Source organism: Sus scrofa, chromosome 11, assembly GCF_054392235.1.
Source record: "Sus scrofa isolate SSC_HxYL_T2T_F1_AM1 chromosome 11, Sscrofa_HxYL_maternal_Yorkshire_Landrace_v2.0, whole genome shotgun sequence".
Classification (NCBI taxonomy): domain Eukaryota; kingdom Metazoa; phylum Chordata; class Mammalia; order Artiodactyla; family Suidae; genus Sus; species Sus scrofa.
In genome coordinates, this window is record NC_139393.1 from 7,133,444 (window position 1) to 7,145,202 (window position 11,759).

Sequence of the window (11,759 nt, forward strand, 5' to 3'; positions counted from 1 at the left end):
CTCAGGTACCAAATGTCTTCTCGTGAGTGGAAAGAAGGAATGGAAGCAAGGCTCCAGCTGATGCCTGTTCAATTAGCCCACATCAAGCTCCGTCTGCGAAATGCCCAATTAGATCTGTTTTTGCAGATTTACCAGCGGCAAGTGGCTGTTGATGTTGTTAGGGGCTCTGTTATTGGACCGCTTTCCCTGGGACCTTGGTCACTCTCTTACCCGTATCTCCTGCAGGCCTGGGGCTCCTGACTTGGGGTCATTGGAAGGACATAAGGACTGCCTCAATCCTGTAGCAGCGATTGGGAATCTGGGGATTGGAGCCAGGTGTGGAAAGGAAGTTACTTTTGCCACTTCGTAGGCAGCACAACTGAGGCCTACACAGTTCATGACTGGTTTAAGGCAATGGGGCAGTTCAAGACAGCTCTAGGAGCAAAACCGTCCTATTTTTTTTTTTTTTTTGCTTTTTAGGGCTGCACCCGTGGCATATGGAAATTCCCAGGCTAGGGGTCGAATCAGAGCTGCAGCTGCCAGTTTGCACCACAGCCACAGCAATATCAGATCCGAGTCGCATCTGCGACCTACACCACAGTGCACAGCAGTGCCAGATCCTTAACCCACTGAGCAAGGCCAGGGTTCGAACCCGTGTCCTCACGGATACTAGTTGGGTTCGCTTCCGCTGTGCCTCAGCGGGGTCTCCTTTCAACCACTGTTTTTTAATGGACATTTCACAGTCTTTGTGCTCCTCAAACCCAGTCACCCCAGGATACACCTGTCTTTATAGAGTCCCCTCTTCCCTGGGCTGTGGATGCCAAGAGCTCTCCCATTAGCTAGAGGTCCTAGGGGAGCCTAACAGCTCCCCCGAGCTGGGGGGTCTTCGGGGAAAGCTGGAGCTCCTTTAGAGCCGGTGCGTCAGACTCATCGCCGCCTCCAGGCCTGAGCCCCTGTGCCCTTTAGTTCCTGGCAGGTTCTTTCTCTGGGGACGGTTGCCTCTCGTGACCTCACTACCGGCGACCAGAAAGCCTCAGCCAGGTCTCTTGCCCTCCACTATTTATCAGCGAGCGAGCAGAGCGCCCTCTCCTGGCCCGAGGTGGAAAGCCCAGTGCACGGCCCACCTTCGTCCTGAGGTCTCCCTCCCTGAAAAGATGTGTTTGCAGCGGATGCGACAATAATATATATGTTTGAGGGTGTTCCCAGCGTATTTGACACCCAGCATTTGTCTCCCCCCCCCATACCATGAAATCATTTTCGGTATAACCTTTTAGGATAATCAGTCATAAGCTTTATTTTCCTGACTCACTATATAAACAATTTAAAAAGAAGAAACTTCCATGGGAGTTCCCATTATGGCCCAGTGGGTTATGAACCCGACTGGTATCCATGAGAATGAGGGTTCGATTCCTGGCCCCGCTCAGTGGGTTAAGGCTCTGGCATTGCTGTGAGCTGTGGCGTAGGTCACAGACATGGCTCAGCTCCTCCACTGCTGTGGCTGTGGCGTAGGCCAGCAGGTGTGCCCTGAAAACCAAAGAGAAAAGAAAAAACCTTCCTTGGAAGGACTGTTCAAATGTATTAATCTTCATATAAGTCTTTGACACTCCTGCCCGCATACATGACCTGAATGTAATACTGACGCAACTTCAGACAGGCCAGCTGCAGAGACTTTCTGCAAAATGACTAGCCTGACAGCTTCGAAAGTGTTCAGGTCCTGAAAGTCCAGGGGAAGCTGAGGAGCCATCCCAGGCTGCGGGGGACTCGGGAGGCAGGACAGTTAAATGCAGCTTCTGATTCAGAACTGCATCTTTTTTCTAGAAAGAACATTATTGGGACAGCTGGTGAAACTGTGATGGGTCTGAGCATCAGGTGGCATTATTGGGCCGGTGTTGGGCCCTGGTTGTGATGACTGCCTTGTGGTGCCATAGGAATCCACACTAAGCGTGGTAGGGAATCCACACTAAGGAATTTGGCGTTGATGGGTCAGCAGTCAGCATCTGATTTTCACATGGGCTGGGGGTGGGCCAAAGGGGGGTGGGGGGGAGATTGTTTCCTTGTTCTGTATCTCCAGCTTTTCCCTGTGACTTTTTTAAGGCACAGATGGTTCTTAAAAACCTTGACAGTGGAGCCCCCACTGTGGCTTAGCACATTACGAACCTGACTAGTATCCGTGAGGTTGTGGGTTCGATCCCTGGCCTCGCTCAGTGGATTAAGGATCTAGCATTGCCATGGGCTGTGCTGTAGGTTGTAGGCCTGACTTGGATCTGGTGTGGCTGTGGCTGTGGTGTAGATCACAGCTGCAGCTCCAATTCAACCCCTAGCCCGGGAACTTCCATATGCCACAGGTGTGGCCCTAAGAAGAAAATAATTAAAAAAAAATTAAAAGCCCCGACAGTAATTGAAGCAGTTGTTTGGCACACAGACCACCTAAAGAGTTGTAAGCAGGGGTGCTTTTTCATCAACAGGCTTTAGACTTGCTGGTGCAGGCAGGAGTAAAAAGCAGAGGGCTTTTCAAGTCGGTTTGGTTATTGCTTTCACATTTTCTGCAGACAGAACCTTCTCTTACCATCCGCACCTGGCGCTGAGTGATAACCCGTCCTTCCCTCAGTGGAGGCGGAGATGCTGATAAAGCCTTGATCGCGGGAAGGAACCCCCACCCACGTCTCCTGCGGTGGTCCCTTTCGGCATTTCAGCCTGGAGAGGATCCGGGCCTCCAGGCGTGCCCAGGGCTCAGGCCTCCGTGGGCATGAGAGTCACCATGGCCCTTGTGTGCCAGGCTCCTGCCCCAGGGCTTCTGATCCAAGGTGCATTTTCAACCAGCATCTGTGACTCCCATGGTCTGTGGGCCCCAGAGAACCCCTGATCTCGTGGTGGGATCCCGGGGCTTGTGGTCAGAAAGCTCACACGGGAGGGACCTCGGCTGATCCCCGGAGCTCCCAGGGTGCAGGTGTCAGCCACATCATACCCGTCTGTCCCGAGAGTCCGACGCGGTAGACGGGAAAGCGCTTTACAGACTGCAGCTCAGCAGGAGGAAGGGGCCCTGGGCTGCCCTGATGTCGTATGGAGTTGGGGGGGCAGGCCCTGGGGGCCCAGGCTCCCTTCCGGTGCCCCCGACCCCGTGTTCTAAAGCCCTGCTCTCCCGTCGCAGCCTTCCACACGGCCAAGTGCGAGCAGCTGCAGAAGGAGAAGGAGGAGCTGGAGCGGCGCTGCGAGGACGAGGTGCGCAGGCTGGGCTGGCAGCAGCGGGCCGAGCTGCGGGAGCTGGAGCAGCGGCTGCAGCTGCAGTTCCAGGCGGAGGGGGCCCGGCTCCAGGACGAGCACCGCGCGCAGCTGCTGCGGCTCGGGTGTCAGCACCAGGAGCAGGTCAGTCCTCGCCCCGGCGGGCCTGTCTGGGTCCCCGTCCCCATCCCTGCCGTCGGTGGGCTGGGAGGCCCGGGTGGGAGGTGGAGGAGCCCGCTGAGCTCCAGCAGGTGAGCGCTCCCTCCTCCTCTGTCCTCTGCCCTCTCCCGTCCTCCCCGGGCACGCTCCCACCTCCGGGCTTTTGTGCTGTGCCCGCCGCCTGGAATGCTCGCCCCCCAGATATGCCCTGGCACCTTCTCTCCCTCCCTCTCAGATTTGTCCCGGGGAGGCCTCTCCTCGTCCTTCCCCCCTGCACGCACACCCTCTGTCCCCTCCTGCTCCCGTCTTTCCTTGCCACGTGTTACTACCCAGCTCTGATGGATTTCACTTTGCACCTTGTTATCTTCCGCATAGTCCATGAGGCAGCGATAATTACACACGCGCGCGCGCACACACACACACACACACACACACACACACACGGGTCTAGCACTTGCGGCGCACCAGGCTCGTGTGCACGAGCTCTAATCCCCACGCTAGCCCACAAGGTAGGTCCCATCAGTACCTCCATTTCACAGGAAAGACCATCAAGACCCCAGGGTAAGTAACTCGCCAGAATTCACGGCCACGGCAGAGCCCGGGTTGGACGCAGTCCCAGCCCCGGGCCGTGCCCTCAAGCACTGAGCTGGACCATCAGCCGGGCAGAACTGCTAGGTCTCGGCCGGGAGCCTGCCCCGGGGAGGAGGGTCTCACTCCTTAGCCCAGTGGTCTTCCTTGGGAAAGCCCTTCAACCTGGAACAGCTGGAGAGAATTCCCAGGGCGCCGGTCAGGCCGAAGGCAGGTGGGAGCCAGGCGTGCCCATCTCCACGGCCGGCTGTGTGTCCGATACGGAGCTATCGCCGGCCTGAGATGGACCGGTTAGGACAAGGCCATTCTGCTTCCGTGAGAACTCGTTCTGCTCCCGGCTTTTCCCTTCTTCCTACGTCCCCGAGGCTTTGTGCCTAAATGCCTGCCTTCTGATCGTGGATTGTTCCTGAGTTCGGCTTCTGATGCTCCTGCGGTAAATTGGTCTTTGCGAAGAGCGCTCTGAATCTCAGGCTAAGGCTGAGTCACCCTTCACCTTTGGGAACATTCGGGCTGCCTCCCCAGTAGACAGCGTGGACGCCGACGGTCCCCAGGGCCTTGTGGACCACAGAGGGCACGGGAGGGGTCTCGGAGCAATAGGAAGCTCGCTCGTGGGCAGGAGCAGCCTCCTCTGTGACAGCACTTTGTCCTATTCAGCATGTCAGGCTAGTCCTCCTCCTCCTCTAGGGGCCAGTGGAAACCAGACACCTGCTTCTTGAGGTGGTGTAAACTTAGGAGGCCAGGGAACAGATAGGTTACAGCGAACATTACCTGCTGGGCTAAGATTAGAAATGGAACCTCGCGCATCCTGCCCTCTGCAGCCTGTTTAACCTCGGCTGCTCTCTGAGGTCCTACCTGCTTCGTGGCCCCTTGATGCAGCTCAAACCCGGTGCAGACATGGGCTTGCTCTCTGTCCTGTATCCTCGGGCTCTCGGTTCTCGGTTTAACATGGAGAATACATCATAGTTGTCATCACTCCTTTCTGGTCCAGAGTTCGGGGTTGGTTGAGAAGAGGCCAAGAGGCAGGAGGAAGGGCAGGAGGCGGTCGCAGCAGGAGAATGAGCCTCTGAACCAAAGTGTGTGTGTGTGTGTGTGTGTGTGTGTGTGCGTGTGCCACGGACCCGGGGCCAATGCTGAGCGGAGCCCATCCAGCAGTGGAACGTGGCCCCGGGCAGAACCCCGCCGAGCTGTGTTGTGCAGGAGCACGTGCTGGAGGTGTGACCACACCTGTCTCTAAGCCGGGACAGCAGCCTGCGAAGGGTTCGCCCTGGGCGACCAGGAGGCCCTGACTTTTCTCCTGAAGAGTGGGTTACATGCGCTCCTGTGGGTGTTGTAAAAGGCCTCTGGCTGGTGAGCGCTCTGAGTTCTGTTCTTCTTGATCCTTGGTCATGCAGCTAAAGGGCTTCAGTCATTTATTCATTCGCCTTTAAAAAGAATATTTAGCAGACGCTCACTGGGCATGAGGCCTCCTGGCTGGATGCTGCCAGGGCCGCCAAGATGTATAAAATATGGACTTACTTGTTCCACAGCCTCCGGTTATAGATCTGGGGGGGGGAAACGTGCTGAGGCAGGTGCCCCCAGAAACTCTGACACCGAGGGGGACACGCAGAGGCTGTGTCCAGGAACGTGAGTTTCCTTCCGGCCTGGCGGTCGCCGGGGCGCTTTATGGGAGAAGCGGCCTCTGCACGCTTTACCCTCGAGTAAATCTTTCCTATGGAAACCCTTGGTCTGGGGGCAGCGAGGGATGGATGATTTCAATCTATGAATCATTCAGGGCCCCGATTCTGCTGCTGCACTGGATGTGGGCCGTCACCCTGACCTTCGGCCCCTCCAGCAGACAGCCTGCAGGCAGCGGCGAAGAGGGTGAAATACACGTCAGGCCATAGTCTAATTTGCAGGAAGAGTAAGTGTGTGTTTCGTCCAGGAGGAGACCCCAGGCCTGAGTGTTGCGGGATCTGGAAGATGTGTGGTTGCAGTTTTCCGTGCCAGCCCCCCCAACTCAGTCCCCCTCCTCGGGGACTGTCTCAGACGGTGACCACTCTGTCCTTCTCAAGCCTGAAAACTCAAGTTCACCAACGCAGCCTCTCCTGGTGCCTCGGGGCCCCCGGGCAGCCGCAGGGAGGCTGCATCCGCTCTGAGGCCGGGTTTTCGGAAGCTCTGCTCTCATCGGGACCCTCCTCCCGAGGGCCGGCTGACCTCTGCCTTCCTCGCAGGTGCCCCCTTGGAAAATGCAGCTTCCACTCCCCCGGAGGAGCCGAGGCTTCTCTCTCTGGCTACACGTGGAATCACTTGGGGAGCTTCTGGCAAAACAAGGCTCCTCTCCACATCCCAGGCTAATAGGATAAGAGTCCCCAGTGGGGCTCCCCAGGGCCCAGAGCTGCAGGTGTCGGGGGATGGACAGGGCCTCGTCCTTCAGTCCTGCAGGCCAGTTAGGGCATGAGCAGGGCGCGGGCTGGCGTCCTGGCTTTCGTATGTGCCTTGAAAGCTACGGTGCAGTTCTCGTGCGTGCTATTACATTTAGAATGGACAGACGACAGGGTCCCCGTGTACAGCGCAGGGAACTCTATCCCGTCTCCTGGGAGAGACCATGACTATAAAAAGAGAAGGCGTAAAGATAGGGTATGAGTCTTATTTTAAAAGTCCGATTATAAAGGTGTCTCATCAAATCAGTGCGCAATCTAGAACGAGCTGCACAGGAACAGAAGCCGGATTGCCTGAGCTGCCCCAGCTCAAAGCACACAGAAGAGGCTTTTCACTGTCAACACAGATGCTCTTCCTCTTTTGCGCCACACGTACTCATCCACAAGCCTGGTGTTCAGTGGTCGGATTTGCGACAAAGGTTGAAGGACCCTCTGCGACCAGACCGTTTGGCTATTTGTCTTGCTCCCTGACCTGGCCTTCAAGCTCCTCAGTCAGGGTCCCCTGGTTGCTGGAGGCATTTGGATTCCGTTCAGTCTGAGCAGAGGTTCAGCCTTTGCAATCGCGTTTGCTTTGTGTCATATCCAGAACGTGCTTTCCATCTGTTCCTAAAAAAAATCATCCTTTTAGGCTGACGGTCAGGTGCAGCATTCTCACCTTAATCGGAATGTGCCGCGGCCGCTTTGGCCATCGTCTTGCATTGTCTCCTAGTTGTCACACAGCAGGTGCAGAGCCCCCATCAGCAGAAACCACACTCTCTAGACAAACAGAATGAGGTCCCCGGGGGCCCTCCTTCCTCTAGAACCAGAGCCCCACCCATGGCAGCCCAGAGCCTCTGGATGCTGGGAGGAGGCAGCGCGGGAAGACAGGCCCTTGGCGAACACCTGCCTGTGTGGTGGGCAGCAGAGGGGCAGAAGCATAGCCCGGAAGATGAAGTCAGCCCAGGTGCTCCCGCAGAGGTGGCTGGCTGCTCTAAGCCGGTACCCAGGATGCTGTAGCAGAGACACGAGAATGGTGAGTTGCCCTCATATCTGGAAAGTGAAGTCGTTAAGGGAGCCCTGGAGAGAAGAGACAGCAGCTTCCTGTCTCATCACATAGGAATCCATGTCTGGGATGGGTGCAAATGGGAGTTTAATCCGATTTCGTTTAACGAGTGGAGCCAAGACGACGTCCAGCTCATGCTTCTTCATTCTAAATCTAAGTCTGCTCTAAGTGGATTGAGAAGCCTCCCACAATTGCATTTTGCAAACGGCTGAATGAAGTAAGCCCCAGCTCTATTCCCACCCGTCTGCGAAGGGGGCTTCCCAGCCCTTGGCTTTGCTGTCACCCGGCTAAACAGCAGGCAGCTGCAGGGCTGGAGCCTGGCGCAGGGACCAGCTGCTTCTCTGGACTACTTGCCAGGCATGTGGACAGACTCCTCCGTGGCCAGCTCAGAACTTTGTCCTCCTGGAGGAGGGAGGAGAGGGGAGGCCAGTCCAGCAGTGGTTTGGCCGGGGCATTGGGTGGGGCACCCAGGGTTCTAACAGGGAGAAAAGGAAGCTGCACCCAGCCTGCGTTTGCTAAGGCCTGATAATGGTTAGCGCTTGGTCTCTGACTCGCTGATCGGCAGCGCAAAAGCGACCTTGCGTTTCCCTTGGGTCAGCTTATCTGAATCCCCCAAATGCCTGCCGACCTGGAGACCCTCTCAGGCTGAGAGCTGGGACCAGCTGCTGCCCCCTGCTCGGGAGGAAGCCGGGGGCCACGGAGGAGAAGCCTGGGGTTGGAACGGGGACACGACAGGGGCTGGTCCCTTGCTCATCGAGGGAAGAGTCTTGAAAACCCACACACGTGTCTAGAAGCCGAAATCACTCAAGACTAAGAATTATGGTGCTCAAGTTTTGGCTCATTGACTCTCACTGGTTTCCTTCAAAACCTCCTGGGCGTCGCATGTGGACTTTGAGTTGAGGGGATGGGTATTTCATCCCTAAAAGCCCCTCTGAGAGGCTGTAACGGACAGGTCTCGCCTTTAGGTCACCTTCACTGTATTGGCCGCGGTGTTTCATCACTACTAAATCAAAGACCTGCCTCCAGCAGAGCCGAGGGGCGTGAGTTTGACCACCACCCTTGCGGACCAGGGCAGACCCACCCCAGGGACACAAGGGACTCTTCTGGAACTTAGCCCTTGCATCCATCTCTTTGCTGAAACCACCCACAGCAACGTGGGCAAGAACCCAATAGATTGTAACCCTACCAAGGGCTGACGGAAGCGCCTTCTTTATTGAGTTGGGTGACATCCCCCCAACCCAGGTGTGGGTGCTGGTCTCCATGGCCCTTGTGCCATGGGCTTCGCCGACCTCACCAATGGAGCAAGAAAAGGCAGTCCCCTTTTTTTGTCTTCGTTTTTGGCCAGTGATTTATTTTTCCAAGAGACTGAAAGACTTTGGACAAGGATTCCATTTCAAAAAAAAAAAGCCTTCACATGAACAGGATTTGGACAATTAAATACCGTGGCCCTCAGCTTTTCTGCCCAGTGGAGTCATAGCTCTGAGCCTCAAATGAAACGTCGTTCAGTCAAGAATGCTCAGTCGGAGTTCCTGTCGTGGCTCAGAGGTAACAAACCCCACCCGTATCCATGAGGATGCGGATTCGATCCCTGGACTCACTCAGTGGGTTAAGGATCCGGCGTTGCTATGAGTTGTGGTGTAGATCACAGACTCAGCTTGGATCCCGAGTTGCTGTGGCTGTGGTGTAGGCCAGCAGGTACAGCTCCAGTTCAGCCCCTGGCCTGGGAACCTCCATATGCCATGGGTGTGGCCCTAAAAAAGCAAAAACAATAGTAATAATAGGGAAGGGTCAGTAAATGAAAGTGAATCATTGCACACCATGTCTGTTTGCATGTCGTAATGCAGCTTTCCTAACGCTGTCAAGTTCATGGCTGGTTTTTTGCCAGTGATGTTTCTGTTTTAGTGGATGCAGGTCTCGTTTACTGCAGAAGAGAGAAGTCGGGCAAACTTTCCCAAGCTGTGGCGGTGGCCAGGCAGGACATCCGTCCCGTTTTAAACCCAGCCACTCCCACGCATCCACTGCACCAGCGGGCTTCCTGTATGGTGAAGAGGGCTTCCTCCTTACAGATCAGAGAGCAGCCTGTGAATCACCCCCAGAGAAATAAGACCGTGTGCTGCCTGCGTGTAATGAACTGGTCCCCCCAAGAGCGGTCGGGCCTGGCCAGTGTCCTGGTTCAGTGTGGTTCAGATGCCAGGTTTTGACACCTTAGCAGGTTTTGAACTGAATTTAGTGGTCTCTAACTAGCATTTTGGGGGGGAAAAAAGGGAACATAGAGTAGAAACTTAAAAGCCAGATGATTGCGGGTAATAAGGGAAAGTATCGATTTGTGAAACTGGTTTCACACCCTTGCCCGTGTAGGCGTGTGTGTGTGTGTGTGTGTGTGTGTGTGAATGAGGACATGGTGTTTTGATGCTGGGTCACTGACAGAGAATTTGGAAAGGCATCATTCTGGTGTGCTAGCATGGGGAGAGGTCGTTTTATGCAGTGACTCCTAGAAGTCATACATTTGAAGCAAAAATAACAACCACCCCAACAAAATCGCAAAAGCGGTAAACGTGGCAGGTGTGCCATGGGGACGGAGGTCAGGAAGGTGAAAACAACAACTCCAGGGCTGGCCACCCTGCTTGTGACGAAGCTTCTGAGGACGTACCTTCAGCCAGAGAAACAGCAGGTCCCAGAGCCTGTGCAGGCGAGACCCACATGGGCGGGCAAGTGCACGGCTCCGACAGGTGCTGTGAGCACGCACAGACCTGCCCGCTTGCCTGGGGGCTTTCAGGCTCCTCGGGCACTAGTTGCTGATGGTGCAGGGGAGGCAGCAGAGGTGTGTTTGAGAGTCAGGCAGCCCTGGGCTGACAGCTGGCTCTGACACTTACTAGCCCCTGGGCAGAACACTCCAGACCTCCCTAAGCCTCAGTTTCCTCATCTGGGAGATGGACGTAAAAACATTTACTTTTCAGCTGGGAGGCTTGAGAGCGGGTAGCTTAATAAAACTTTAGTTCCCTTCAGGTATACAGACCACCTGCTAGGGGACCCGTTTATTTCCTCACTTCGTCACAGAGTGTTCGGTGGAAGGGGAGGCCATGGGGTGGGTGGCGAAGGGCAGGGCAGTTAAGAGGTGGCCTGGGCAGCCACCCCACCTTTCTAGGAGTTGCTGCCTCCTGCGTGAACAGATGGGGGGCGGCAGCGACTTCCCTGTGTCATCTCCCCTCCCCTGTGTCATCTCCCCTCCCCCATCCCACCCCACCCCACCCCCAGTCCCCTGAGCCCTGGGCTCCCGGGTCATCACCGGATGCTGGAGGCTCCCCTGCACAGCGTCCTGCCATTGACGTCTGGGCCACTGTACATTCCCCCTCTGTGCTCCGTGCAGCGAGGGCACGGCCGCCCCCCGCCCCGGTTCTCCATGTCACCAGCACTGTCATCTCCTGCAGGTGGAGGACATCACCGCCAGCCACGAGGCTGCTCTCCTAGAGATGGAAAACAGCCACACGGTTGCCATCGCGATCCTGCAGGATGACCACGACCACAAGGTCCAAGGTAGCCACCAGCTGCAGGGCGGGCGTGCATGCGTGCAACAGATTCGAGGGTCTCTCCTTCCCCCTCCTCTTTCCTTTCCTCCTTCCTTTCCTCCCTGGCATGTCCTCTGTGGGAAGAAGAGGGAGAGATCTTGGATCTGGGGAACCACTTCTCTCCTCGGAAGCCCGTGCTCTCAGCCCTGCTTGGGTACTGGGATCCCTGGGGAGCCCTGATCCCACTGCAGGCTCTTGTGTAGCTGGTCCTGAGTGTGGCCTGGACATCAAGACTTGTTAGAACTTGTAGGCAGTTCCAGCGGGTAGCCAAGCTTGAGAACTACTCTTCTACACCCCTGGGAATAGTAGGGAGTTCCCTGGTGGCCTAGGGGTTAAGGATCTAGCATTGTCACTGTAGTGGCTGGGCTTCTGTACCTGGCCTGGGAACTTCCACATGCCATGGGTGTGGCCAAAAAATAAATACAAATAAAGTAGGTGTAGAAATCTCAGGCTTCATCTTGTTTGGGGACCTTGTAATTGCCACGTGTGTGGTGGCATCAGGGCCACGCCAGCATCTGATTAGGCCTGGCTCTCCACCTCGCCCTCATGGCCCTCCCTCACCCTGGGCTTCAGCGGAGGCTCAGGACCTTTCCCTTTACATTGTGTAACTCTGAATTATCTGGATACGTAGGCTCTTATGGGAGTCATGACAATGGCAATAGCATTCACTGAGCGCTACTAAAATTTTGATTCTGCGAAAGAAGTTTTTGCACTTGACGCTGCCTTGATGCTGATGTGCAGCATTTTGTCAATGTCCCCTTTCCTTACTACCCCGCCCCTGTCGGCTGT

At 55.9% G+C, this 11,759-nt stretch overlaps 1 protein-coding gene across 11 annotated transcripts in view; it reads left to right on the plus strand.

Moving 5' to 3' along the window:
- Positions 1 to 11,759, plus strand: part of MTUS2 (microtubule associated scaffold protein 2) — a 493,299-nt gene that overhangs the window by 454,647 nt on the left and 26,893 nt on the right. For all 11 annotated transcript variants that reach the window (XM_021065174.2, XM_021065171.2, XM_021065172.2 and 8 more), the window contains 2 exons: positions 3,128 to 3,342; positions 10,833 to 10,938. In XM_021065174.2, the coding sequence (XP_020920833.1) occupies positions 3,128 to 3,342; positions 10,833 to 10,938 (321 nt within the window). The remainder of the gene's footprint in view (positions 1 to 3,127; positions 3,343 to 10,832; positions 10,939 to 11,759) is intronic.